At 38.8% G+C, this 27,306-nt stretch overlaps 1 protein-coding gene across 2 annotated transcripts in view; it reads left to right on the top strand.

Moving 5' to 3' along the window:
- The window catches only part of LOC150086301 (ubiquitin-protein ligase E3C), a 298,426-nt gene that overhangs the window by 14,123 nt on the left and 256,997 nt on the right, over window positions 1–27,306 (top strand). For both annotated transcript variants that reach the window (XM_090374458.1, XM_090374459.1), the window contains exons 2-3: window positions 8,686–8,760; window positions 23,723–23,776. In XM_090374458.1, the coding sequence (XP_090230584.1) occupies window positions 8,686–8,760; window positions 23,723–23,776 (129 nt within the window). The remainder of the gene's footprint in view (window positions 1–8,685; window positions 8,761–23,722; window positions 23,777–27,306) is intronic.

Genomic DNA, 27,306 nt, shown 5'->3' with positions numbered 1-27,306 from the left:
TGCAGTTGTACACAGGTTTGGAGATCTCATTTTAGGGAGGATGTAGAACTGAAGGAAAGGGTGCAGAAAAGTTGGAGGCACAAAAGGATATTCTTAACAAGAAAGATTGAAGTGGGAGTTCTATAAATTGTAGTATCCACAAGGAAACTTGACATCTGTGTGGTGACCTAATTAAAGTGTGGCTTTAAATGGGATGAGTAAACTAAATGAAGATGGCATCTTTGCTCTTTTGCAGATGTAAAGAGCAGACATAAATTTAATTAGTATGATGAAATATTTGTTTCATTAGTAGTATTCTGCAATCTCACAGACTGCTAGAATTTACAGGTAAAAGACCTACTCGGTGGCAGCGATCACAGTGTACTAATGTGAAATTTAATGAAAGACATAACTACTGTCAAGGACAAAGGGAAAGGCTTTTGCATTTGTAAGGGTGACTACAGAGATCTCAGGCAGTTTTTAAATACTGTGCAATGGGACCAACTGATGATGTTACCAACAGAAAATTCAAAATAAGTAGTATTCAGGGAAGTAATTATAGAAGCAACTAGGCTTTTCATTACCAACGAAGAAATACTGTTCAAGGCAAAATGGATGTCACATGAACTATTGAGACACATGGCAGAGAAGAAAAGTGCATGGGATGCATATAAAAAAGGGTTGAGAAACACTGATTTATATGCATTTTTATGCAGTGATATGAAATAAAAAATTGCCTAAAAAGCCCCTAAAGGGCTTTTTAGGCAATTTTTTTTTTCATAATCGCCCACCATGAAATTTTAAACAAGAAAAATACTTTATACTTATTCTTTTTATTCAGTGTGACCACTTAGACCGATGCTTCTTATCTAAAAGTTCAATGTTTGGTATGATAGTAAGTTTAATTTTAATGTCTCCTCTTGAACATATATCAATTCTGTTTCTTTCTGTTGTTAATATTTTATTTACTGAACTAAAGCTACTTTCATCCATATAAGATGTTGGAAAACAAAGAAGCTCTTTTTCCATTTCAGACCACATTGTTGGATAAAGAAGTTTAGTTGTTTTTGATCCCCACAACTCAGCCATTCCATCTTTTTTTGAATTTATATTTGCATTCTTCATTACATTTGATCTTTAATTTCTTCACAAGCAGACCCGGCATCGCATCCAATTGAATCTAACATCCATGGATTCACTTCAAAAAGAAAATAAATCTTACAATTTATTTTTCATTTCACCTTTTAAAGAACACAAATGATCTGAATAATTCTTAAGATCATTCTCGGTGAGAGATTCAGTGATTTCAGCTAACTCTTGCATACCATGAAATTGTATGGTATGGCATTTAATTTCTCAATAAATTGCTTTCAAATATTTCCAGTTTTTCAGTGAAGGCTTTTAATGTGCGTTTGCAGTCTATCACCATAATTAATTTTCCTTGAAGTTTAAGTGATACTTCATTAAGTTTTCGAAAAATCCAATCCATATAGTATATGTTGTTTTTGTGTTTTCTGATCTCCTTCGTTTTCTAAAAAAGTAATTATCATATCAGAAAGGTTTATAAATCTTCTTAGATGCTTTGTAATTTGCAAAATTTGTAATTAACAATTCTTAGTAATTTGCAAAATTTGTAATTAACAATTCTTAGTAATTTGCAAAACTTAAGCCTATCTTCATGAGAGCACCCCTTTGTTTCATTCACTAATCTTGTTGCCCTTCTCTGTACTCATTCCAGCAGCTCTACATCATTAAAATGAGGCCTCCAAGACCTGTATACAGTACTCAAGGTGTGGTCTGACCATTGCCTTATACAAGGGGATAATCATCTTCTTATCCCTGCTAGATAAATTAATGTATATAATTGACAAGACACCATGAACTACTCTTGCAGACTGTCTGCACTGCTCAGAAAACTTCATATCTGCCTGCACAATTATCCCCAGGTCCTTTTCATTCTCTACCACTGTCAGTGTAGTACCACACAGTTTGATACCTTACTCTGGGGTTACTGCTTCCCATATGCAGTACTTTACATCTGTCAATGTTAAACTTCAGTTGCCACCTCTCAGCCCATCTGCTCAACTTTTCTAGATCCTGTTGCAGCAGCGTACTGTCATTAGTGTCATTAACAACCCTGCTAACCTTCATATTGTCTGCAAACTTGGACATTAAGCCTGATATACCATCATCAATATCATTAATAAATACAGACAACAACAATGGACCCAACACTGAACCCTGGGGGACTCCACTAATAACATTAGTCCACGAAGAGCAGTGTCCATTGATTACCATTCTCTGTCTTTTTCCACTCAACCATCCCTTTCATAGCAGCAATTTGCCTCCAATGCCACACTGCTCAAATTTGTGAACAGCCTTTTATGTGCCACAGTATCAAAGGCCTTTCCAAGGTCCTAATATATTAAATCAAAATTATTCTTTGCATCCAGTTCCTTTGTGACCACATCATATTATCCAATAAAATTGGTCAGACAAGACTTCCACTTAATAAACCCATGCTGTGTCCTAGCTATAACTGAAATCTTGTCTAGGTGATCCTGCAGTGTTTCTTTAACCAGTGCCTCCATTAATTTTCCTGAAACAGAAGTTAAACTAATGGATCTGTAATTACTTATGACACCCTTTGATCCTCCTTTGTGAATTGGGGTCACATTTGCACATCTCCAGTCCATGGGTACCCCCCCCTGAGTTGATATCAATTTTGATATCATATATTTGGATCTTAGAAAGCTTTTGATACTGTTGCACATGTTAATTGACATCTTATTGATTCATCTTCGAATTGAATCTTTACTCAATGGCAATGCTTTTTATAATACCAAAACAATTTTGATGCATCACTGTTGAAATTATCGTCTCTAATGTGAGTCATAGAACAGTCTCAACAACTGTATGAGCAGTGCCAGTTTTTGCAGTGATTTCTGCAGTTTTATAAGATGCAGTCGTTCCATCATCATTTGTTTGTGTGTTCTTTTTAAATAAATAAGTAACAGTGTTACGTTGCTTAAAATTCTGTTTTAAAATTTTAGAATATTCGATATGTTTACCAACTTTATCAGGATGTTTTTCTTTTTAAGTGATCTAAAAGTCTTGTTGGTTTCATAGCCTTGTTTGAAAAAGAACTATTACGCGTAAGACACATGGGCTGTCTTGAGTCGAATGGGCTTTCAATAAAACCATAAGCTAGATATTCGTCCAGATACTGTAAACACTTTTTTTTAGCACTTGACTTCATTGATGATGGGTTGAATAATTACAGAGAATTAAATAATAAAATATAAACTATTTTTATTTAAGTCTCATAGCCCATGTCACTCACAAAAGCACTGTGGATCAAAAATAAATAATTTCCACAAGGAAACAATAAATCAATAATAATTGTAGCTTAGAAAGTAGAAACAATAGACTGAAACATTTCCTCATCCCATCCATGCCTCATATGACCAATGAAACAAAAGAATGAATAAATAAACCACGCCACACTGCCACCAAGGTCGCAGTTATCAGAAAGGCACAAAGGACCCCAGAGGCTCACATCTAGTGAGTATAGGCTTGGCACACCTAGGGTCCTGAGCTTCATATCATCATTCTTCTCTTTCTTGGTGATTCTCTTCTTCTTCTGACTCTCTTTCTCAGGGTAACTCGGAAATTTTTTTTGGACTGGTGCAGCATAAGCCCGGGCTTCCTTGCATTATATGGCTAATAATAATAACTCCAAGGATTGCGAAGACATTACATCTGAAAGCACTTAGCATTTAATGCCTATGAAAAGCAAAGGTGGTCGAATTAAATCATGCCCACTTCCTTTTATCAAAATTTCTCACTTCTAATATAATATATCTATATGTTAAAAATCAGTTGCCTCAGGGGAAAAGAAACCTCAATGAGAGATATTAAATATTAAGGAATATGATGTCGTCATGTAGGGTTGAACTTTGGATGGCCACAAACCATTGTAATACCCATGATTTTTTTGTCCCTGTTGAGAACATATAAATTGTCAGGTGATACAGAAGCCTATGGTAGATATAAATTAGTCTGTAATCAAGTCACAAAGGTGGTTAGGCAAGGCATAGGCACACCACAAACAAACTATATCAACTTAGCATTAGCATTAGTAGAGGCATTTGATGCAAGAAAGCAAGCTTATGCAGCATCAGCCAAAAAAAAAAAAAAAAAAACCCCACTTCCACTTCACCCCTCTGTTCGTTCAAAATACCTGTCCAGCTGAGCCTTAAACTTATTTAGGCTATCAACCTCCACTACAAGGGATGGAAGTGTGTTCCACCAACCAACCACCCGCTGGCTAAAGGCAAATTTCCGCACGTCTATCCTACATCTGTCTTTCCTCAATTTGAATTTATGCCCTCTCAGGTGATTTTTCTGAGCTAGAGGAAGAATCCCATCAGCATTGAGCATGCTTAAACCATTCAAGGCTTTATACACCTCTATCAGATCACCTCGCTGGTGCCCAGTCTCCAGACCCTGTAATTTGCAAAACTTAAGCCTTTCTTCGTAAGAGCACCCCTTTGTTCCATTCACTAATCTTGTTGCCCTTCTCTGTAATCGTTCCAGCAGCTCTACATCCTTCTTGAAATGAGGCCTCCAGACCTGTATACAGTACTCTAGGTGTGGCCTGACCATTGCCTTATACAATGGAATAATCAACTCTTTATCCCTGCTGAAAAATTCCTGTATATCATTGACAATACTCCATGAGCTACTCTTGCAGCCCATCTGCACTGCTCAGAGAACTTCATATCTGCCTGCACAACCACCCCCAAGTCCCTTTCATTCTCTACCACTGTCAGTGTAGTACCACAGAGTTGATATGTTGCTCCGGGGTTGTTGTTTCCCATGTGTAGTACTTTACATTTGTCAATGTTAAACTTCATTTGCGACCTCTCAGCCCATCTGCTCAACCTTTCCAGATCCTGTTGCAGCAGCATAGTGTCAGTAGTGTCCTTGACAACCCTGCCAACCTTTGTATCGTCTGCAAACTTGGACATTAAGCTTGATATACCATCATCAATATCATTTATAAATACAGAAAACAATAATGGACCCAACACTGAGCCCTGAGGGACTCCACTAATAACATTAGTCCACGATGAGCAGTGTCCATTGATTACCACTCTCTGTCTTCTCCCCCTCAACCAACCACCCCTTTATCCATAGCAGCAATTTGCCTCCAATGTCACACTGCTCCAATTTGTGCAGCAGTCTTCCATGCAACAGTAGCAAAAGCCTTTCTAAGATCCAAGTATATAATATCAAAGTTATTCCCTGCATCCAGTTCTTTTGTGACTGCATCATAGTATCCAATCAAATTGGTCAGGCAAGACTTCCCCTTAACAAAACCTTGCTGTGTCTGAGCTATAACTGAAGTCTTGTCTAAATGATCCTGCAGTGCTTCTTTAACCAGTGCCTCCATTAATTTTCCTGGAACAGAAGTTAAGCTCACAGGTCTATAATTACTTGTGTCAGCCTTTGATCCTCCTTTGTGAATTGGGGTCACATTTGCACATTTCCAGTCTATGGGTACCTCCCCTGAGTCCAAGGAAGCTCTCATAATTATGGCTAAGGGTTTGCTTACTTCCTTTGCTGCCTCCTTTAATATAACTGGATAGATCCCATCCACCCCGGGTGCCTTTCTTGTGTTTATCTTTAACAGTTTCTCCTCCACTGTACTCCCAGTTATTTCAAGATTCTGTAGCTTACTGCTAGAGTTGAATAAACCTCTGGCATACCCTCGCTGAATAACTCCTCATGTGTGAATGTCGATGCAAAATATTCATTTAGTTTGTTAGCTACCTGAGCAGGATCATCAACAGTTGACCCATCAATATCAAGTGGACCAATCTGATTCATCCCCTTCCTTCTAGAGTTTACATAAGTAAAGAACTCTTTGCTGTTTTTCTTTGCATCCCTTGCCAAGGATTTCTCGTAATCTGCCTTCGCCTGCCTAACCTCCTTTGTAACTTGGTTGCATATCAGCTTGTATCTATCATAGGCTTCTGTGTCATGTGTTAATTTGTAAGTATGCCATGCATTTTTCTTCTCTGCCATATGCCTCATTAGTTCATCTGACATCCATTTTGGCCTAAACCTTGAACAATATTTCTTAGTTGGTGTGTAAAGCCTAGTAGCATCCAAGATAAGTTCTTTGAATGCTTCCCATTTTGAATTTGCTGTTGGTAACATCATCAGTTGGTCCCACTGTATAGAATTTAAATACTGTCTCAGCCCATAGTAGTCGCCTTTACGGAAGCAATAACCCTTCCCTTTACCCCTAATGGTAGTTACCTCTTTGAGTAAATCCCACTTCAGTACACTGTGATCACTGCCACCTAGTGGTTCATTTATCTGCAGATTCTTAATGCATGAAGAATCACTGGTGATAATCAAATCAAGAGTATTACTCCCTCTAGTTGCCTCCCGAACATGCTGATGTAGAAAACAATCATCCAATAAATCCACAAAAGCCCTGCTAGTGTGTGAGTAACCAGTCCCCAAATTCCAGTCAATATCTGGGAAATTAAAATCTCCCATTATAAGACTCTCTGATTTACTGGCCCACTCTATTTCCCTGTACAGTTTCTTATTATACTCATTAGAGTCATTAGGCCTATAGCACACTCCTACTCTCAATTTTGATCTCCCAATGCTTATGTCACACCAAACTGACTCAACACTGCACTGTCCAGCGATGTCAACTGGCTTCACTTCCTTGGTTTTTATGTGTTTCTTAACTAATAGCATAACCCCTCCCCCCCCATCCTGTCTATCCTTTCTGTAAACGTTGTACTCCCCAAATTGCAGTTCTGCATCCCTTATATCTGTGTGACACCACGTCTCTGATATCCCAACAATATCTGCCTTTGATGTTTTGAGCAATACCTCAAATTCATCAAATTTATTTACTAAACTCCTAGCATTGGTGTACACACAAGTATACCTGCACCTGTTTCTATTCTTAGCTACTCTAACACAACCCATGTGTTTACTTGTACCGCAATGGCTCCCAGCAGTCTCTGAAATACCATGTATTTTTTTTTTAGGCTTCTGCTCATTCTAATAGTAGCAGTGCAAGAATCTCTTTCACCTCTGCCAGTGGCTACTGTCAATCTATTGGTCTTTGTCTCCCCCCAAACTAGCAGTTTTCCGACCTACCTAACACTGCCTCGATAGCATCAGCAAATATTCTTGCACCCTTTCTATTTAAGTGTATCCCATCCCTGTAGAAGCAATCTCTCCTGTTAACAAGTACAGTCCAGGCTGAAAAAAATTCAACCCCTTGAGCCTTGCACAATCTTTCCAGGGCCGAATTGATCGACAAGGCTCTCATCATATACTCCCTCCTATTGTGTCTGGGCAGAATTGCAGACACTTTCAAATTCAACCCTAATTCTCGGCTTTTGTTCAACAGTGACCTGTACTTGTTAAGTAATTCTGCCGGTCTCCTACTCTTAATATTATTAGTGCCAACGTATACAACTATATCACCTTTTGTGTCCTTTGCCCCTGGCAGACATACCCAGGTCCTGTTCCACCTATCTTTTTTATAAAGCATGTTCCCCGTTTCCCTGACAATAGAGTCACCAACAACTACTAGTTCCTTCGGGACCAGCGCATTCTGCCTTGGGGGTTGTCTCTGTGTCACGTGATGCCCAAGTGCAAGCCCTGGCGTTGATGTGGGCAGCTGAGAGCTTGATGGGCCCCTCAATTTAGTTTCTTCGAGGTCATCCACCCTGTCCTTCAGGGTGGATGCCCTCGAAGAAACTTGAGCCTGCAATTGCATTTTGGTTGTCTAGTGAGAGCAGGCTTCACCAGGAGGAACTTGTTCTCGCTTGTCTCTGCCTAGGACATAGTATGTCATGCATTCCTATATGCTGAGGGTAGCTTATGTATAGATCCTCCAATACCTTTTTTAACAGTTCAGCGCATGTTAATGTGCATTTTTTAGAAATCAGTGCCATTTGTCTTTTAGTTATCTCTTCTGAGCTGTGTACATTCAGTCCATTTTTATCTGATGATGATAATGTCTGATATTTTGAAGTCTTTACAAGTTATTAACTTCTATGACTTACTTTAAAGAGCCTTGACAGTCTTACACTATTATTATTATTATTATTATTAGCCATGTGGTGCAAGGAAGCATGGGGCTTATGCTGCACCAGCCAAAAAATAAATATCTGAATTACCCTGAGAGAGAGAGAGAGAGAGAGAGAGAGAGAGAGAGAGAGAGAGAGAGAGGAGTCAGAATTAGAAAGGAATCACCAAGAAAGAGAAGAATGATGATGCCTTGGATACTCATGCACCCTAAAACACCCAACTAACCATTTTTCAGCTATGGAATCCTTTCGCAAATCCACTTTCTTCTTACAACCTTGGTATTTTAAACAACAATGATATATGCAAATTAAATAAATAAAAAAAATCAATAACGAAACATTTGTTGAACCCCAGAGATCTTTTAGGAAACCCTACGATTCCACAAAACACAGGTTGAAAACCATTTTTGTATGCTTGTTTTGTTGCAATGTTAACTATTACCAACTATTAACTAATAGTGTGTAAAACACCATTTACACTATTAACACCTGTGATCTGCAGACCTTTTTATGCATTTATTTTTGTAAATTTATAAATCTGAAATTATATCAGATTCATTTTTTGTAGGTAGTGAGCATGTACAGCTTTGAAGGGGAGTTCAGACAGCGTCCTCAACAGTCTTTAGGTGGAGCTAGTACAAAAGTAAGTTGTTTTTACTCATTTTAATATTAGATTACAAATTAAGCTTTTATATCTTAATAAATATTTGTAATAATGTAAGTATTAGTAATTTCAAAACCCTGCTAACCAGAATTATTTGTGTCAAAACTCATAAGTGAATTAGCCACTCTGTTAGAATACTTTAGCCACACTGGCTTTAGAGTTCAAATGAGCCAAAAAGAGAGGAAATTTTGAATGATAATTCAATTCAAGCTTCAGAGTGCACAATTTTACCTATTTGTAATACCCAAGGTACTCTGTAAACACATTAAAATAGTAGTAGTGGCATGTGATGCAAGAAAGCAAGTGTATGAGCTTATGCAGCATCAGCCAAAATGTGCTCTGTGGCCAGAGAAATTTGTATCTCCACTGTAACTGCTTTATTGCAACCGATATATTTCAGCACAACAGTTAATAGTGACTGGAAATTTTTTTGTGGCAGTATGCATGCTTGATCTTTCAATGTGTATACCTCTTTCTACATACCAGGAAGCAGTTTCTATTACTCCAGGAATGTAGCATACCATTCATACACGTTACTCTAGTAGTGCAGACAGCCTGGCTGTATAATTCCATAATTTGTGAGATATGTATCATTTTGTTATAAAATTTATGATGCAATACTGATTTAAATTTAAACAGGTTTATGCTTTGTCTTTTGGTCTGAAATTCTTTGTTGTTGATAGTGCACTACATGCTGCTTTCCTGTTTGGCAAACCCTGTTATTCTTAGACAAGCACACAATTGCTCAGCTGAATGCTAGAGCCTACATTCATGCTTTAGATAGCACGGCTATTGTTGGCGACACTATTTCCTGGGAACTGAAGATATACAAAGGGTACTAGGAAAGTTTTGCAATACAGCTTTGTTTATTTAATTTTTTCAAAGTAATTTCCTCTACATTCAATACACCTCTCCATCCTCCGAAACCAATCTTTAAACCAGTTCTGCCAAGTTTCACTAGGGAGTAAAGCACACTCGTTGTCCCAAGCCCGTAGAAGGTCCTCATCACTGGAAAACCGCCTCCCTTTTAGCTTCATTTTCACATGCGGGAACAGTGCAAAGTCGCAGGGAGCAAGGTCTGGACTGTAGGGAGGGTGCTCGAGAAGTTTCAGTCCTGTCGTGGTCAAATATTCGGTGCAGGCTTTGGCGCGGTTAGCTGGAGCATTATTGTGATGGAGGTACCAGGTGTCCATTCTTGACTTTGGCCGCAGGTTCTTCATAGATCCAATGACTTTAGGCAGGCATTGTTCAGTATACCACTTAGCTGTGACTGTCTTCTGCGTGTCCAAAACGACACGTTCCACAATTCCACTCGATTTGAAAAATACAGCTATCATTTTCTTCTTTACAGATCGGGATTTTCTGACAATTACGGGTGTGTCGTCATCATCAAAGACCCAAACTTTGTTTTGAGCCTTGGTCGGCAGATCGTAATAGTACAGCCAAGTCTCGTCACCTGTCACGATGTTGTTCACATACCGAGATTGTCCCTTATCAAACTTTTTTAACATCTCCCGGCACCAAGTCACACGTCGTGTCATCTGCTCTTCAGTCAGTTGATGCGGCACCCAGAGAGAACAAAGTTTCTTCACGTGCAAATGATCTTGCAGAATCGAACGAATTGCTGGTGCATTTAGGCCCAAAGTATCCTCTATCTGTTGGTAGGTCACTCGCCTGTTTTCGTCAAGCATTTTCCTCACAGCAGTAACGTTTTCCTCCGTAACTGACGTTCGTGGCCTTCCCGGCCTCTCAGAATCATCCAGAGTGAAATTTCCCCTTTGGAATTCTCTATACCACCGGAATATCATTGTACGATGTGGACAATCATCATCTAGTGCAAGAGTCATTTCTTCTAAGCACTGGTCTATGGTTAAACCACGCACGAAATTATACCACAAAACTGTCCTTATCTCATTTCGTGACCACGATGCCATCGCAAGCACTTTACACTCTCACTACTAATGAATAACTGAGCCCATCGACTTGGCGCGGCGGCTACTATGCACGTATGAACATGTCTCAACATGCAGCAACAAGCAGCTTCCTGTGATTCATTGTTGCGTCATATTGCAAAACTTTCCTAGTACCCTTTGTATTATGCAAAAATATAGGTGAAATAGCACAAGGTATCTTAGTCAGGGGAAAAAGTTAATGATATTGTAGAACAGTTATCATTTTTTAAAGGCACAAACAGTGATATTGTTGTGCATGATGGTACTAATGATATTAAGAATAGGCAGTCTAAGTATTTATTTAAACAGGTATAGGGCAGTGTTGTCAAAAAGCTGAGTTAGAATTAAATTTGAAAGTATCTGGAATTTTGCTAAGACATGATAGGAGGGAGTACCTGATGAGAGCTTGTCAGTCAGTTTGGCCTTGGAGAGATTATGCAAGTTTGCCAATCAGTTTGGCCCTGGATAGCTTGTGCCATGTGTTGGATTTTAAGCATGTCAGCATTTTAGACTGTATTACTCCATTATGTATTATATCTTCACATGTCTGTTTGTGGGCTGATTTGAATGGCACCTCTGTAGCCAGGTGGGCAGGAGCAGCAGTGCGTAGCACACGCTTCTTGATTAGACTGGGGTTCGAGTCTGTGACCACCAAATACCGAGGATGCGGAAAGGTCAGGGAATGACCACCGCATATCTCTGGAGCAATATGGCCTTAGTTGCTAATGCTCATAAAAACCAAATAACAAACAAACAAACAACTACTGATTTGCATGTTGTGCGAGTTAAAAAACCTAGAATAATTTATGGGGGAAAGCCTACTCCCTCTGCTTGAGATCAGCCAACTGCAGACTTGATTGAAGAAGCCTTTAGAAATTCCTCCAGTCATCAATGGGAATTGAATGCAGACCTCTCTAAATGAATTAGCAAGTGGTAAATCCACCATACAATTTCAGAGGATGCAAGGCTCATGGGATAGAATTTTTCTTGACAGGTCAGTACCAGTTACAGTAAGGACTTTTTACAGGAATGTGATACATTTAAATAGTTGCAAGAATTTTGGCTGATGTTGCCAGTATTTGTTGTGTCAGAGAAAACTGCTAGTTTTGGATGGGGGAGAAATACAAACTAATAGATCATTGGCAGTCACAAGCAGAAGCGAAATTGATTCTTGCAGTGCTTGTATTGGGACATGCAGTAGCATGAAAAGAAGGTATGGAAGGTTACAAGACTTGCTGTGAGGTTCCTTCCTCAAGAGATAAGCGAATATATTGTCTGTGTTGGGGTTTCTAAGGGGAAAACGGGCATACGTAGACTTGTTTGTTCAATACCGTTAGGAGCATAGTAAATAAATTTGAATTTTCAAGTATTATTTAAGTTATGAAATCAAATGCAGACATTATAGGGATATCGGGAACATGGTGCCAGTGAGACATAGGCCATGTAGAATTGAATATGGTGTGTACGGAGAGGGCAGTAGGTGTTATGCTCTGGGTTAAAAAGCATACAATCTAAGGCAGGTTACCCAGTGTATGTGGGTTGCTAATGTAATATTGAGTGTTTGGTGTGACATAAACACTGGGAAAACAAAAACGAGAATAGGAGTTTTTATGTTATAAGCCAAATGACTAATGAGTAGTTATGAATAAGTATAGTGATAAATAATAACTATACAGTCAAATAGAGTTGGCTAGTAAATCAAAATGTCATATAATGGAAGGTATTAACTTTCTAGATATCAACTGGAACTTGCTTGTGTGCATGTTGGTCCCCCCCACACACTATGAAAATATTTTTAGATTATTAGATGACTGTTTTCTGTACCAGCATTTTGGAGGCAATAAGAGAAAACAGTACTCTGGATCTGAATGCACAGATCAACAAGTATTTTTCATTGAGAAAAAAATATTTGGGCTCGATAGATCTTTGGATGCTGATTCCAAATGTGTTTGGTTTCCTTCTAGCATGTCTAGTTTTTGTGATGAGACCAATTACATGAAATTATGGCTGATATACTCGCATTCCTATTCAGCCAATGTTCACGAATATAATCATTATTTACTTATTATTGTTGTTTATACATTCATATTTAGGTAATTGAATATATCTGTATCCTTTTATTTTCATAATTTAATTATTTAAATGTAAATTTTTTCATTTAAGATTCAGTGAATTATTAAAACCTCAGGGGCTCACATCTGGTAAGTAAGGGCTTGGCACACCCAGGGTCCTGAGCTGGATATCATCATTCTTCTCTTAATTGGTGATTCCCTTCGCGCGCTCTCTCTCTCGCTCTCGGAGTAACTCAAATTTTTTTTGGCTTCTTCAGCATAAGGCTTCCTTGCACCATATGGCTAATAATAATAAAAACACATTCATTATCATACTTTGAAATTTGAAAATCACCCAAACAAATTCTATCGTGTGTGGCTCTTTCCTAACTAAATCAAAACATTGAGAAAATTTGAGGACATTTAGAAAATTTACCAGAGTTACTTTTGCTGTCCTCTAGGTGACCCGAATAAGGCATGGGCATCATATATTATTAATATGCACTGCTTGGATTATATGACTGGTTGAACAAAAGGAAAAAGTCTGTGCCTTTTGTTATACCTGTGATATGGAGGGAGCCAAAAGACCCCAATGATGATTTTTACTTTTACAATGTGAATGTAACTGGATTCTCAGTGAAGAACAAACACAAGATTATGTATCCATACCTGGATTCGGTGATGAGACTGATCCTTTATGATGGTAATATTCCAATTCTGGTCCCTCCACAGCATGGACTAGATTTTTTAGAAGATGAAATTGATTGCAGTGAAGGTGCAATTGGTGGGGACCTATTGACTTCAGCTGATCCTGAGTGCATACCTGACAAAGAGACATTGCAGCCAGATCCATTTACTTTGAATGATCTCAACAGAGATCTAGTGCTCTCCAGAATTAAAGTCAAACTTCTCACTTTGAGACCAAAGCAGAAACACCTAGAAGAACATCAAAGTGTCTCTCACCATCGAAAAAGAAACCAAGTTTTGGCAACTTTTTTTATAGTAAATTTGCTGCTCTACTACTGCTGTGAAATCAGTGGAATTTTTAGAGAATTGTCTCAAGTACATGTTACTTTGATTCCTTTCAGAAAACTTTTAAAAGCTGTTCTCTTGCATAACAGGAACTTAAAGCTATCTATCCCTACTGAGCTCATCTACAGGAGACATTATAACATGATGACACTACTTATAGTAATTCAGTACAACTCATTAATGGAATATCTGTAGTGACATCAACATCACTGATCACTGACTTGTTAATGGCCAAGCAAAGAGGGTGCACAAAATGTTATTTCTTTTGTCTGTGGGATAGCCATTCTACTGCATACCATTACATCAGATGTGACTAGCCTGAATGAAGTACGTATGAAAGGAACAAGTAATATGCAGTATGTTCCATTAGTGGATCCAATGAAGGTTTTCCTTCTAACTCTTTACCCTAAGCTTGGCCTAATGAAGAGCTTTATGAAAGTTTTTTTTTTTTTTTTTTATGAGAACCCCAAACACGAGAGATATTATAACCTATAGTACTTAGTACCGTGCTTGGGTTGGAGGTTGAGAAGACGAAAGAAGATATTTGTTGATATTGGACTTGAACTTCTGTAGATTGTAATTTTCAGGAAATACGTATGAAGGAAGGTTGTTCCAGAAAACGGCAGTTGAATGAATAAATGAGGAAGATGAGTAGTTGGTTCTGTGGGTTTGAAGTTGGACAGTAAATGGATGTTGGCTGGTGGCGGCACGTGTTCGGACTGTTTTGAAAGAGAGAGCGGGAATTATAGAAGCCAATTCAGAAGAACAGTGCCCATGGAAGTATCTGTAGAAGAGGCATGCAGCAGAAACAGTGCGTCTATGAGACAGCGAGTGGAGAGACTCTGTTAGAGATGAATCATTAATTAACCTAACTGCCCTCTTCTGAATGGAATCAAGAAGCCTGAGAGAGGTTTTGGGGGCACCACCCCAGATGTGGGAACAATATTCCATGGCAGGGCGGATTTGCGATTTATACAGAGTGAGCAGCTGTTTGGGAGAAAAGTAACGCCGAGAGCGAAAGAGAAAACCAAGTTTTTTAGATGCAGAGGAAGCAATATTTGTAATGTGCTTGTACCAAGAGAGATTAGAAGTCATGGTAATCCCCAAAAGAGATATATCATTTTGCCTAGAAATCGGAGTGTCACTAAAGATAAGCATAGGAGCAGAAGAATCCTTTTTGCGAGATATAAGACAAGATTGAGTTTTAGAAGGATTGAAATCAACTAAGTTGTCTTTGCCCCACTGGAGAATTACCTGAAGATCGGCATTTAAGGAATTGGCAGCAGATTTTCGAGAACTTGAAGCTGATTGAGCTGGACAAGGTTTCTCAAAATGGAAAGTTGAATGCAATGTGCTATCATCGGCAAAACTATGGATAGGATTTCCAGTCAATGGAAGAAGGTCATTGATATACAAGAGGAAAAGAGTGGGGGAAAGAACTGAACCTTGGGGGACACCGGCATTAGTGGAGAAGTTAGAAGACAGAGAGCCATCTACCATCACCCTCAGTGAGCGATCAGAGAGAAAACTGGATAACCAATTACTAAAAACAGTTGGCAAACCATAAGATGGAAGCTTGTTTAGAAGACCTTTATGCCAAACACGATCAAAAGCCTTTGAGATGTCAAGAGCAACTACTTGTGTTTCACCGAACCTTTCCATTGAATTAGTCCATAAATGGGTAACATAAGCCAGAATATCACCAGTGGATCGACACTGACGGAATCCATACTGGCGATCGTTGATCAGACGGAAGGTTTCTAGGTAGTTTAAGAGTTGGCGGTTAATTGATTTTTCCATTACTTTAGAAAGAGTAGAAGTAATTGCAATGGGACGATAATTGGATGGGAGGGATTTGTCACCCTTTTTAGGAACTGGCTGGATATGAGCAAATTTCCAAGCAGAAGGAAAAACACCTTTGGAATAAGAAAGTGAAAAAAGGCGGCAAAGAATAGGAGTAAGTTCAGGAGCACAGGTTTTGAGAACAAGTGGAGAAATACCATCAGGACCTGGAGCTTTCTTAGCATCAAGATTCATCAAAATCCTTCTGATATCCTTTTGACGGAAGACCACAGGAGGCATTGAATGGAGCGTGTTAGGAATGGTGGGAGGTGTTTTACCAAGATCATTAATACATGAGCTCAAAGAAAAATGGGATGCTAGCAGGTCAGCTTTATCCTTGGCTGAAGTGACAACAGAACCATCTGGTTTGGACAGAGGTGGGAGCAGAGATGGGCAAAAGTTGCGGCCAATAGCTTTGGCAAGAGACCAGAATGCTCGGCTACCATTAGGGCAAGAAGCAAGTTTTCTACTCTTAGCCTGTTCAAACTCTAGTTTGGACTGAGTAATAACTGCTTTACAATTGTTGCGGGCTTTGGTGTAGGCAGAAAATGAAACTGAAGAATTAGAAACAAGCCAATTACGATAGGCAACGTTCTTCTCTTGGACAGCCTTAGCACATTTATTGGAAAACCAAGGTTTAGATAAAGGACGAGATTTTAAAGTGGAGTGTGGGATAAAGGATTCCATTCCTGCAAGAATAATTTCACTGACACGATCTGAGCAAACGTTGACATCAGAAGTTTTGAAACAGTAATCAGACCAAGGAAAAGAAGAAAAGAAGTCTCGCAGGTCATCCCATTTTGCATTCTTGTAATGCCAAACAATACGAGGTTGGGAATAGCCATGAGATAAAAGTTTCATTGGAGAAGAGGCAATCACCAAGTTGTGATCTGAAGTGCCTAAAGGACCTCTCACTTCAACCTTGAACTTAGAAGGGTTGTTTGTGAGAAAAAGATCAAGTGTATTGGCTGTATGATTAGGATTGTCCGGTATTCTTGTAGGTAAATGAACAATCTGTGCTAGGTCATTAGTAATTGCAAAAGCCTCAGCATCTCGACCTGCTGGGTCGGTGTGACTAGAAAACGGAAGCCAGCTGGAGTTGTGAACGTTAAAATCACCAAGGAAAATTACCTCACTGTTAGGAAAGTTGGACTGGAGAAAGTCAAGTTGCAAAGAGAGGAAGTCAAAGAGCTCCAAGTGATTAGTGGAGTTGGGAGAACGGTAGAGACAACAGATGAATTTTACACAATGAGGTAGAGAGATTTTAAGCCAGAGAAGATCAAAGAGAGGAGATTCCAAATTGCCAAGTCTCTGACAGGGAATATCAGAACGGACATATGCACAAGTACCACCTTTGAGGCGAAAGGAATCATACAGCAAATAATTTGGACACCTGAGATGGGCAGTAGTTGAATCAACTGATAACTGAGATTCAGTCAGAAAAAGTACATGGGGTTTGGAAGACTGCAAGTGGAAATGGACATCGTTGAGATTAGAATTGAGACCACGTATATTTGTGAAATGAATTAGGAAGTCCTTGGGAGGTTTAGATCTTTTCGCAGATAAGCTTGCTCTATTATTTTGACAATTCATGGTGTATTCAATAGTAAGAAAAAGTGGGTGGGACATGCTGTATGAAGTAATGAAATTTTTGGATATGGCGTACATGTGGTAAGAATATACCCAGATCCTTGACATAACGTGGCCTCGACAATGCTCCCCGCATACACACTACTCGGACTCCCTCCAGTCACTATCTGGCAGAGTAGAGGTAGCAAGATTATACACTAGCTGATCCGGAAGCTTCCTAGAGAGTTACCAATAGGTTCAGTCCGGTGTACTAACTAGCGGCCGGCCTGCGAACACCGTTTTAGAGCTGTACCCTCGAAATGTAAGGAATATTGGATCTCGCCACGACATTCATCATAACCTCAAAAATCATCAATCATACTGCATGATGGAAGAGATAGGGAAGGGTTGGCCGGAACTTAGCTCTAGAGACTAAACATGGGTTCAACCACTTCAAGCCTCCAATAAGCAAAGTGGTGGTATTTCACCGGTTGATGAGAGTCATCTACCACCTAGTACTGCCTGGTAACATAGAGGGGCGGCGTTCCTCCATGTGGTGTGGGCGCCACACCTCGACCCCTGCTTACGTTGGTTCACACCTGGGTGGTCACCCACCATGTACTTGTGCATGAAGGTTATACCCAGGATTACTAACAGTCCCACCATCGTGAAGGTGCAAGCAGAGGATTTGGCTGTCATAGACCGTCCGGACTTCGCCGAAATTGGGTCCACTTTGACTTGAGTGTCACCCGAATATCAGTTCCATCAGCGTTTTAGACTCACAGGTAGCAAGAACAGCTTGTCTGGCATATCTGAGAGAATGTCTGTGACAGACCTCAAGGACCAATGTGAATTTAAGTGAATTTAAGTGAGAAAGATTCCGGAGATCAGTGCTGTGAAAGCAAAGAGGGAATCTTTGTGGGACCTCAAATCAGAGATCTTCTGCAGGATAAAAGCTCTGAAAAATACCTAATGTATTAGAACTAAAAGCATGGAAAGCTTTCAAATGGCTTTATGGAAACTTTTTGGGTAGCTTCATACAAAGATAGAGTTTAGAAACTGTGTAATGCATATAAAAAAATTATCTTTTGTGGCTCAAACTTAATTTCTTGTATTTGCATTTAGACTTCTTTCTGAAAATCTAGGTGTGGTGAGTGACAAGCAGGGGGAATGATTGCATCAAGTCATTAAGTTGGTGGAAAATCACTACCAAGGTTTCTGGAACAAATTTTAGCAGACTATTGCTGGATGTTTTACCTTGACATTTAAGACAAAGTGTGTACCAAAGAAAATCATCTCTGCAGTGTTTTTAAATTGCACATATCTTTTTTACAATAGTGTATTATATTATTTAACTATATGTCTAAAGTGTATTGACAAATTATAAAAGTGATAAAAATGTAATTTAATGTGTTTTCTAATGAATTCATCTTAGGACATAATTAACTTGCACTGATATTATCAGCAGTCGTATTATGAAAACTATATGCTAGGAAAAAACAAGAACATATTTGAAATCAGTGAACAAAATGGTTTTAGAAAAGTGTGTTTATATCTTTGATAAAAAAAAAAAAAGTTTCATTTGTTGAGCAGTGTTATTACCAGTGACTCTTTATGAATTAAGAATCTCTGATTAAAGGAACGAGAGAGAGAGAGCGCGAGAGAGACGGGGGGACATTTCAGAGTTAAAAGATATAAAAAATATTGACAAAAAAAGTCCATGATGTTTCATATATTTCTTTTGATTTTAGACAATAAAATATTGCACGAAAGATTTTTGTAATTCTGTAACTTTGAAGAGGAAGTTTGAAAATAAATAAAAATAAATAAGAGCATTAAAAAATATAAATTTATTAGCATTAGTAGAGGTATATGATGCAAGAAAGCAAGCTTATGCAGCATCAGCCAAAAAAACAAAACAAAAAACCACTCCCATTTCACCCCTCCGTTCATTCGAAATACCTGTCCAGCTTTGCCTTAAATTTATTTAGGCTATCAACTTCCACAACAAGGGATGGAAGCCTGTTCCACCAACCAACTACCCGCTGGCTAAAGGCAAATTTCTGCACATCTATCCTACATCTGTCTTTCCTCAATTTGAATTTATGCACTCTCAGGTGATTATTCTGAGCATGAGGAAGAATCCCATCAGCATTGAGCATGCTCAAACCATTCAAGGCTTTATACACCTCTATCAGATCACCTCGCCGGTGCCTAGTCTCCAGACACTGTAATTTGCAAAACTTAAGCCTTTCTTCGTAAGAGCAACCCTTTGTTCCATTTACTAATCTTGTTGCCCTTCTCTGTACTCGTTCCAGCAGCTCTACATCCTTCTTGAAATGAGGCCTCCAGACCTGTATACAATACGCAAGGTGTGGCCTGACCATTGCCTTATACAAGGGAAGGAATAATCACTTAATTATCCCTGCTAGAAAAATTCCTGTATTGACAAGACACCATGAGCTACTCTTGCAGCCCGTCTGCACTGCTCAGAGAACTTCATATCTGCCTGCACAATTAGCCCCAGGTCCTTTTCATTCTCTACAACTGTCAGTGTAGTACCACAGAGTTGATACGTTGCTCTGGCGTTGCTGTTTCCCATATGTAGCACTTTACATTTGTCAGTGTTAAATTTCATTTGCCACCTCTCAGCCCATCTGTTCAACCTTTCCAGATCCTGTTGCAGCAGCATAGCATCAGTAGTGTCCTTAACAACCCTGCCAACCTTTGTATCGTCTGCAAACTTGGACATTAAGCTTGATATACCATCATCAATATTATTTATAAATACAGAAAACAATAATGGACCCAACACTGAACCCTGAGGGACTCCACTTATAACATTAGTCCACGATGTGCAGTGTCCATTGATTACCACTCTGTCTTCTCCCCCTCAACCACCCCTTTATCCATAGCAGCAATTTGCCTCCAATGCCACACTGCTCCAATTTGTGCAGCAGTCTTCCATGTGCAACAGTATCAAAAGCCTTTCTAAGATCCAAGTATATAATATCAAAGTTATTCCCTGCATCCAGTTCTTTTGTGACTCCATCATAGTATCCAATCAAATTGGTCAGGCAAGACTTCCCCTTAACAAAGCCATGCTGTATCCGAGCTATAACTGAAGTTTTGTCTAGATGATCCTGCAGTGCTTCTTTAACCAGTGCCTCCATTAATTTTCCTGGAACAGAAGTTAAACTAACAGGTTTATAATTTATAATTACTTGTGTCAGCCTTTGATCCTCCTTTGTGAATTGGGGCCACTTTTGCACATCTCCAGTCTTTGGGTAACTCCCCTGAGTCCAAGGAAGCTCTCATAATTATGGCTAAGGGTTTGCTTCCTTCCTTTGCTGCCTCCTTTAATATAACTGGATAGATCCCATCCACCTCAAGTGCCTTTCTTGTATTTATCTTCAACAATTTCTCCTCCACTTTACATCAGTTATTACAAGATTATCTAGCTTACTGCCAGAGTTGAATACACCTCTGGCATTCCCCTTGCTGAGTAACTCCTCATGTGTGAATGTCGATGCAAAATATTCATTTAGTTTGTTAGCTACCTGAGCAGGATCATCAACAGTTGAACCATCGATATCAAGTGGACCAATCTGATTCATCCCCTTCGTTCTAGAGTTTACATAAGTAAAGAACTCTTTGCTGTTTTTCTTTGCATCCTTTGCCAAATATTTCTCATAATCTTCCTTTGCCTGCCTTACCTCCTTTGTGACTTGGTTACAGACCAGCTTAGGCTTCTGTGTCACGTGTTAATTTATATGTATCCCATGCATTTTTCTTCTCTACCATGTGTCTCATTAGTTCATCTGACATCCATTTAGTCCTAAACCTTGAACAATATTTCTTAGTTGGTATGTAAAGCCTAGTAGCTTCTACGATAAGTTCTTTGAATGCTTTCCATTTTGAAGTAGCTGTTAGTAACATCATCAGTTGGTCCCACTATATAGAATTTAAATACTGTCTCAGACCATCGTAGTCGCCTTTACGAAAGCAATAACCTTTCCCTTTACCACTGATGGTAGTTACCCCTTTGAGTAAATCCCACTTCAGCACACTGTAATCACTGCCACCTAGTGGTTCCTTTACCTGCAGATTCTTAATGCATGAAGAATCACTACTGATAATCAAATCAAGAGTATTACTCCCTCTAGTTGCCTCCCGAACATGCTGATGTAGAAAACAATCATCCAATAAATCCACAAAAGCCTTGCTAGTGTGTGGGTGACCAACCCACAAATTCCAGTCTTTGGGAAATTAAAATCCCCCATTATAAGACTCTCTGATTTACTGGCCCACTCTATTTCCCTGTACAGTTCCTTATTATACTCATCAGAGTCATTAGGCCTATATAGCACACTCCTACTCTCAATTTTGATCTCCCAATGCTTATGTCACACCAAACTGACTCGACACTGCACTGTCCAGCAATGTCGACTGGCTTCACTTCCTTGCATTTTATGTGTTTCTTAACTAATAGCATAACCCATCCTCTCCTATCCTGTCTATCCTTTCTGTAGATGTTGTACTCCCCAAATTCCAGTTCTGCATTCCTTATATCTGTGTGACACCACATCTCTGATATCCCAACAATATCCGTCTTTGATGCTTTGAGCAATACCTCAAATTCATCAAATTTATTTACCAAACTCCTAGCAATGATGTACATGCAAGTATACATGCACCTGTTTCTATTCTTAGCTACCCTAACACAACCCATGTGTTTATTTGTACCGCAATGACTCCCAGCAGTCTGAAATATCCTGCATCTTGTTTTCCAGGCTTCTGCTCATTCCAATAGAAGCAGTGCAAGAATCACTTTCACCTCTGCCAGTGACTACTGTTAATCTATTAGCCCTTGTATCCCTCCGAGCTAGCAGTTTTCTGACCCACCTAACACTGCCTCAATAGCATCAGCAAATATTCTTGCACCCTTTCTATTTTAAGTGTATCCCATCCCTGTAGAAGCAGTCTCTCCTGTTAACAAGTACAGACCAGGCCGAAAAAAATTCTACCCCTTGAGCCTTGCATAATCTTTCCAGGGCTGAATTGATTGACAAGGCTCTCATCACATACTCCCTCCTATCGTGTCTGGGCAGAATTGCAGACACTTTCAAATTCAACCCTAATTCACGGCTTTTTTCAATAGTGACCTGTACTTGTTAAGTAATTCTGCCGGTGTCCTACTCTTAATATCATTAGTGCCAATGTGTACAACTATATCACCTTTTGTGCCCTTAAAAGATGATATCCGCTCTACAACGTCATCAACCTTTGCCCCTGGCAGACATACCCTAGTCCTGTTCCACCTATCCTTTTTTACAAAGCATGTTCCCCGTTTCCCTGACAATAGAGTCACCAACAACTACTAGTTCCTGTGGGACCAGTGCATTCTGCCTTCGGGGTTGCCACTGTGTTGCGTGATGACCAAGTGCAAGCTCTGGCGTTGATGTGTGCAGCTGAGAGACTGATGGTCCCCTCAATTTAGATCCTTCGAGGGCATCCGCCCTGTCCTTCAAGCTGTCATATAGGCCAATAAGAACGCTGAGTTGTTGCTCGATTTCGTTACACTCCTTGCATCGTGCACACACAAAGATATCCCTCATGGCAATATCATGTCCCGTACCCGATTTATCCACAAACATCATGCAAGCAGTGCATTTTAAAAGGCTGTGATTCAGAGGGCAACTGCCCCCCCCCCCCTCAGTTCTCCTCTGAGCCACAGCACTCCCATTAGCTTGAGCCTTTTGCTTTGCTGCTCTGGTCTGAGTCATGATTTTGATTTAATTTCAATAAAATTTCAATTTCAGTACAAAATTATAACCCTAAACTTGTATCCCAACACAATTATAACGCTATATATATTTTTCAGTATCAAGTATTATCTACGAGTTCCCGCTATATAATTTACTTATCAAGTTATGTATTAATTAATTATGTTATGTTTGTAAGCTAAGTCGTTATATGTATTTAGTTAAAAGTACAATTTAATTGACAACGAAGTTTAACAAAATTAATAGATTTTACTGATTAATTGACAATATCATATTTTATAATATACTATACTAACGCTATCTTTGAAGATAGTGTTAGTATAGTTTGAAGATAATAAAGTACTCAAAACCTATGTTGGTATTGTTATGTTTATTTTCAAATTGGAAATGTGTATATAATGGAGTCAAATGTTTTTTGGTATTTTCTTACCACTTCTTCAGTAACAGTGATATTGCAAAGATACCTGTTACTGTAGAAGTGGTAAGAAAACACCACAAAATGTATAACTCCATTATATACATATTTCCAATTTAGAAATAAACATACTAATGCCAATGTAGGTTTTGAGTGCTTTATGTGCAAACAGTACAGTTTATCTACACATTATGCTGCTCAAGGAATACCTTATATACAATTTGAGACCTTTGTTTTGCTGAAGATTTTGTGGTTTGCATTTTAGTGTCCTGATATGAAATTCTTATACTTCAGGTTCCCAGAGAAACACTTTTACAAAGAGCTCAATTAGAAAGGCAGCAAAGAGAGGTAAGTTAACCTTTCAGTATTCCAACAGTTATTTTAAAATAATCTAATTTTTTTTTGCAAGTAATATGTTATATTTGTAAATATTTTTATTTTTTATGTGAATAATTCATAATGAGTATAGTATAATTGCATTTTAATATAACATATAAGTTAATGCAAATGTATCTTGTCTATATGTAGTAAATTAACCAAAGTTATTATAGTAGTATTGTTTCATTACATCTCATATTGTGAATGTCTTCATGATGAGTTGCCTGTTGGGTTATACTTCTAATAAATAATGTTTCCTCAATAGAAGAAGACCATCGTTACTTATTCTCAGCAGATACCACCACACAGATGACCGTTTCAGGGCTATTTGGCCCTTCATCTCTGGGTGAGTAAATACCCTGATGGTGTAACAGCTGAAACCCAGTTGTGAAACGAAGACCACCATATGAGAGATGCTGTTGTTGTTTATTTGGTTTTTAGTAGCATTAGCCACTAAGGCCATATTGCTCTGGGATATGCGGTGGTTATTCCCTGACCTTTCCACATCCTCATGAGAGATGCAAAATGGGGTTTAGTAGTTTAATACTTAATAAAAATTAAGGGCAGAAATCTTAGACTGCGGAAAATTTACAGACATATCTTAAAACATAAAGTTAGTGCAAATGTATTGTGTCTATATATAGTAAATTAACTGAAGTTATTCTAGTGGCATTGTTTCCTTACATCTCATATTGTGAATGCCTTCACAACAAGTTACCTATTGGGTTATATTTCGAATGAAATAATACCACTATAATAACCTTGGTTGATTTACTACATATAGACATGATGGGTTTTCACTAACTTATGTCTGTATGTTTCACTAACTGCAGTCTGAGGCTTTTACCCTGAATTTTTATTAAGTATTAAACTACTAAACTCCATTTCGCATCTCTCATATTGTGGTCTTAATTTCACTACTGGATTTTAGCTGTTATACCATCAGGGTACTTGCCCACCCACCAATGAAGTGCCAAATGCCCCTGAAATGGTCATCTGGGTGGTGGTATCTGCTGAGAATAAGTAACGATGGTCTTCTCATCATGAAGGCATTGAGGAAACATTATTTATTAGAAGTATAACCAGACAGGCGACTCACCATGAAGGCATTCACAATATTAAATGTAATGAAACAATACCACTATGATAACTTCTGTTAATTTTCTGCATATAGACATGATGCATTTGCACTAACTGATATGTCTGTAAATTTTCTGCAGTCTGAGGCTTTTGTCCTGAATTTTTATTAAGCATATGGTATAACATAATTGTAGTTTAATAATATAACATAATTGTTTTTTAATGAAATATTTGTATTTTAATAATATTAACATAGCAGTAAATGGAGTGCCAAGACTTAAAATACAAAAATATATGGCTTACCACAGAAGTATTAACCAGTACCATGCTGAAAAAATTTGTGAGTTATGCCAGAATGTATATGTGTCTGCAGTTCTACTCAGGCATGATAGGCCAGACTATATGCTGAAAGCATTGTTGATTAACTCAAGGGACTCTGCAAAGAATTTTAGCAGAAAGTTATCAGCCAGGCACACCCTTGTAGATAGAGGAGTCTATTTTGTAGAGCTGGAATGCATTTGAACATATTTGGTGGAAGGATTTTTTGCCTATACCTTATGCCAGTAATACCCTAAGGATTGAGTTAAACTGCTAGTTCTGTGGGTTAGAGGTAATAAAGGTATGTGTTTATCTGATGATGTGGATAAAAGTAATGCTTTACTCATCTCAAGAGTTTTCCCTGAGGGTAGGGACATGTCAAATGACAGGAAAGCCAATACTAGGAAAACAATCTTAAATAACATCAGGGCGTGTGTCAAGGTAGTAAACTATACAAGAATACTTCTTAACTGTGTCTACAGTAATGTCAGGAGTGCTGTCAATAAAATAAGCGAATTTGAACTCCTGATTAGGACAACTAACACTGACATAATTAGTATTAACAGTAACATGGTGTCACCCAGAAATAGAGGATGAGGAGTCTTATTATGGTATGTATAATGTATTTAGGGACGACAGACAGGATAGAAAAGGTGTGGGGGCATGCTTCTTTTTAAAAGGAGGCTTGAATATGACTAAAGCTTTCAGAACTTATGCATGCCAGCATAGAACTTTTTGGTGTGAAATGTAATGAAATGACACCAGAGGACGACCAAGATCTACGACTCCTGAAGTAGAGGGTGGACCAACTGACTGGCCTCCACGAAATGTAATGAAATGACACCACTAATAATTTTGGTTAATTTACTGCATATAGACATAATGCATTTGCACTAACTGATATGTCTGTAAATTTTCTGCAGTCTGAGGCTTTTTTCCTGAATTAGCATTAGCATTAGTAGAGGCATATGATGCAAGAAAGCAAGTTTATTCAGCATCAGCCAAAAAAAAAAAAAAAAAAAACCCACTCCCATTTCACTCCTCCGTTCGTTCGAAATACCTGTCCAGTTGAGCCTTAAATTTGTTTAGGCTATCAACTTCAACAACAAGTGATGGAAGTCGGTTCCACCAACCAACCACCCGCTGGCCAAAGGCAAATTTCCGCACATCTATCCGACATCTGTCCTTCCTCAATTTGAATTTATGCCCTCTGAGCAAGATGAAGAATCCCATTGGCATTGAGCATGCTCAAACCATTCAAAGCCTTATACACCTCTATCAGATCACCTCGCCGGTGCCTAGTCTCCAGACTGTAATTTGCAAAACTTAAGCCTTTCTTCGTAAGAGCAACCTTTGTTCCATTCACTAATCTTGTTGCCCTTCTCTGTACCCGTTCCAGCAGCTCTACATCCTTCTTGAAATGAGGCCTGCAGACCTGTATACAGTACTCAAGATGTGGCCTAACCATTGCCTTATACAAGGGAATAATCACCTCCTTATCCCTGCTAGAAAAATTCCTGTATATCATTGACAAGACACCATGAGCTACTCTTGCAGCTCGTCTCCACTCCTCAGAGAACTTCATATCTGCCTGCACAATTACCCCCAGGTCCTTTTCATTCTCTACCACTGTCAGTGTAGTACCGCAGAGTTGATACGTTGCTCTGGGGTTACTGTTTCCCATATGTAGTATTTTACACTTGTCAATGTTAAACTTCATTTGCCACCTCTCAGCCCATCTGTTCAACCTTTCCAGATCCTGTTGCAGCAGCATAGCGTCAGTAGTGTCCTTAACAACCCTGCCAACCTTGGTATCATCTGCAAACTTGGACATTAAACTTGATATCCCATCATCAATATCATTCATAAACACCGAAAACAACAACAGACCCAACACTGAACCCTGAGGAACTCCACTAATAACATTAGTCCACGTTGAGCAGTGTCCATTGATTACCATTCTCTGTCTTCTGCCACTCAACCATCCCCTTATCCATAGCAGCAATTTGCCTCCAATGCCACACTGCTCCAATTTGTGCAGCAGTCTTCCATGTGCAACAGTATCAAAAGCCTTTCTAAGATCCAAATATATAATATCAAAG

This window comes from Mastigoproctus giganteus, chromosome 5, assembly GCF_048544385.1.
Source record: "Mastigoproctus giganteus isolate SK-2022 chromosome 5, ASM4854438v1, whole genome shotgun sequence".
Taxonomy (NCBI): Eukaryota; Metazoa; Arthropoda; class Arachnida; order Uropygi; family Thelyphonidae; genus Mastigoproctus; species Mastigoproctus giganteus.
Note: the sequence above shows the minus strand (reverse complement) of the source record. Positions and strands in the feature narration are given on the sequence as shown.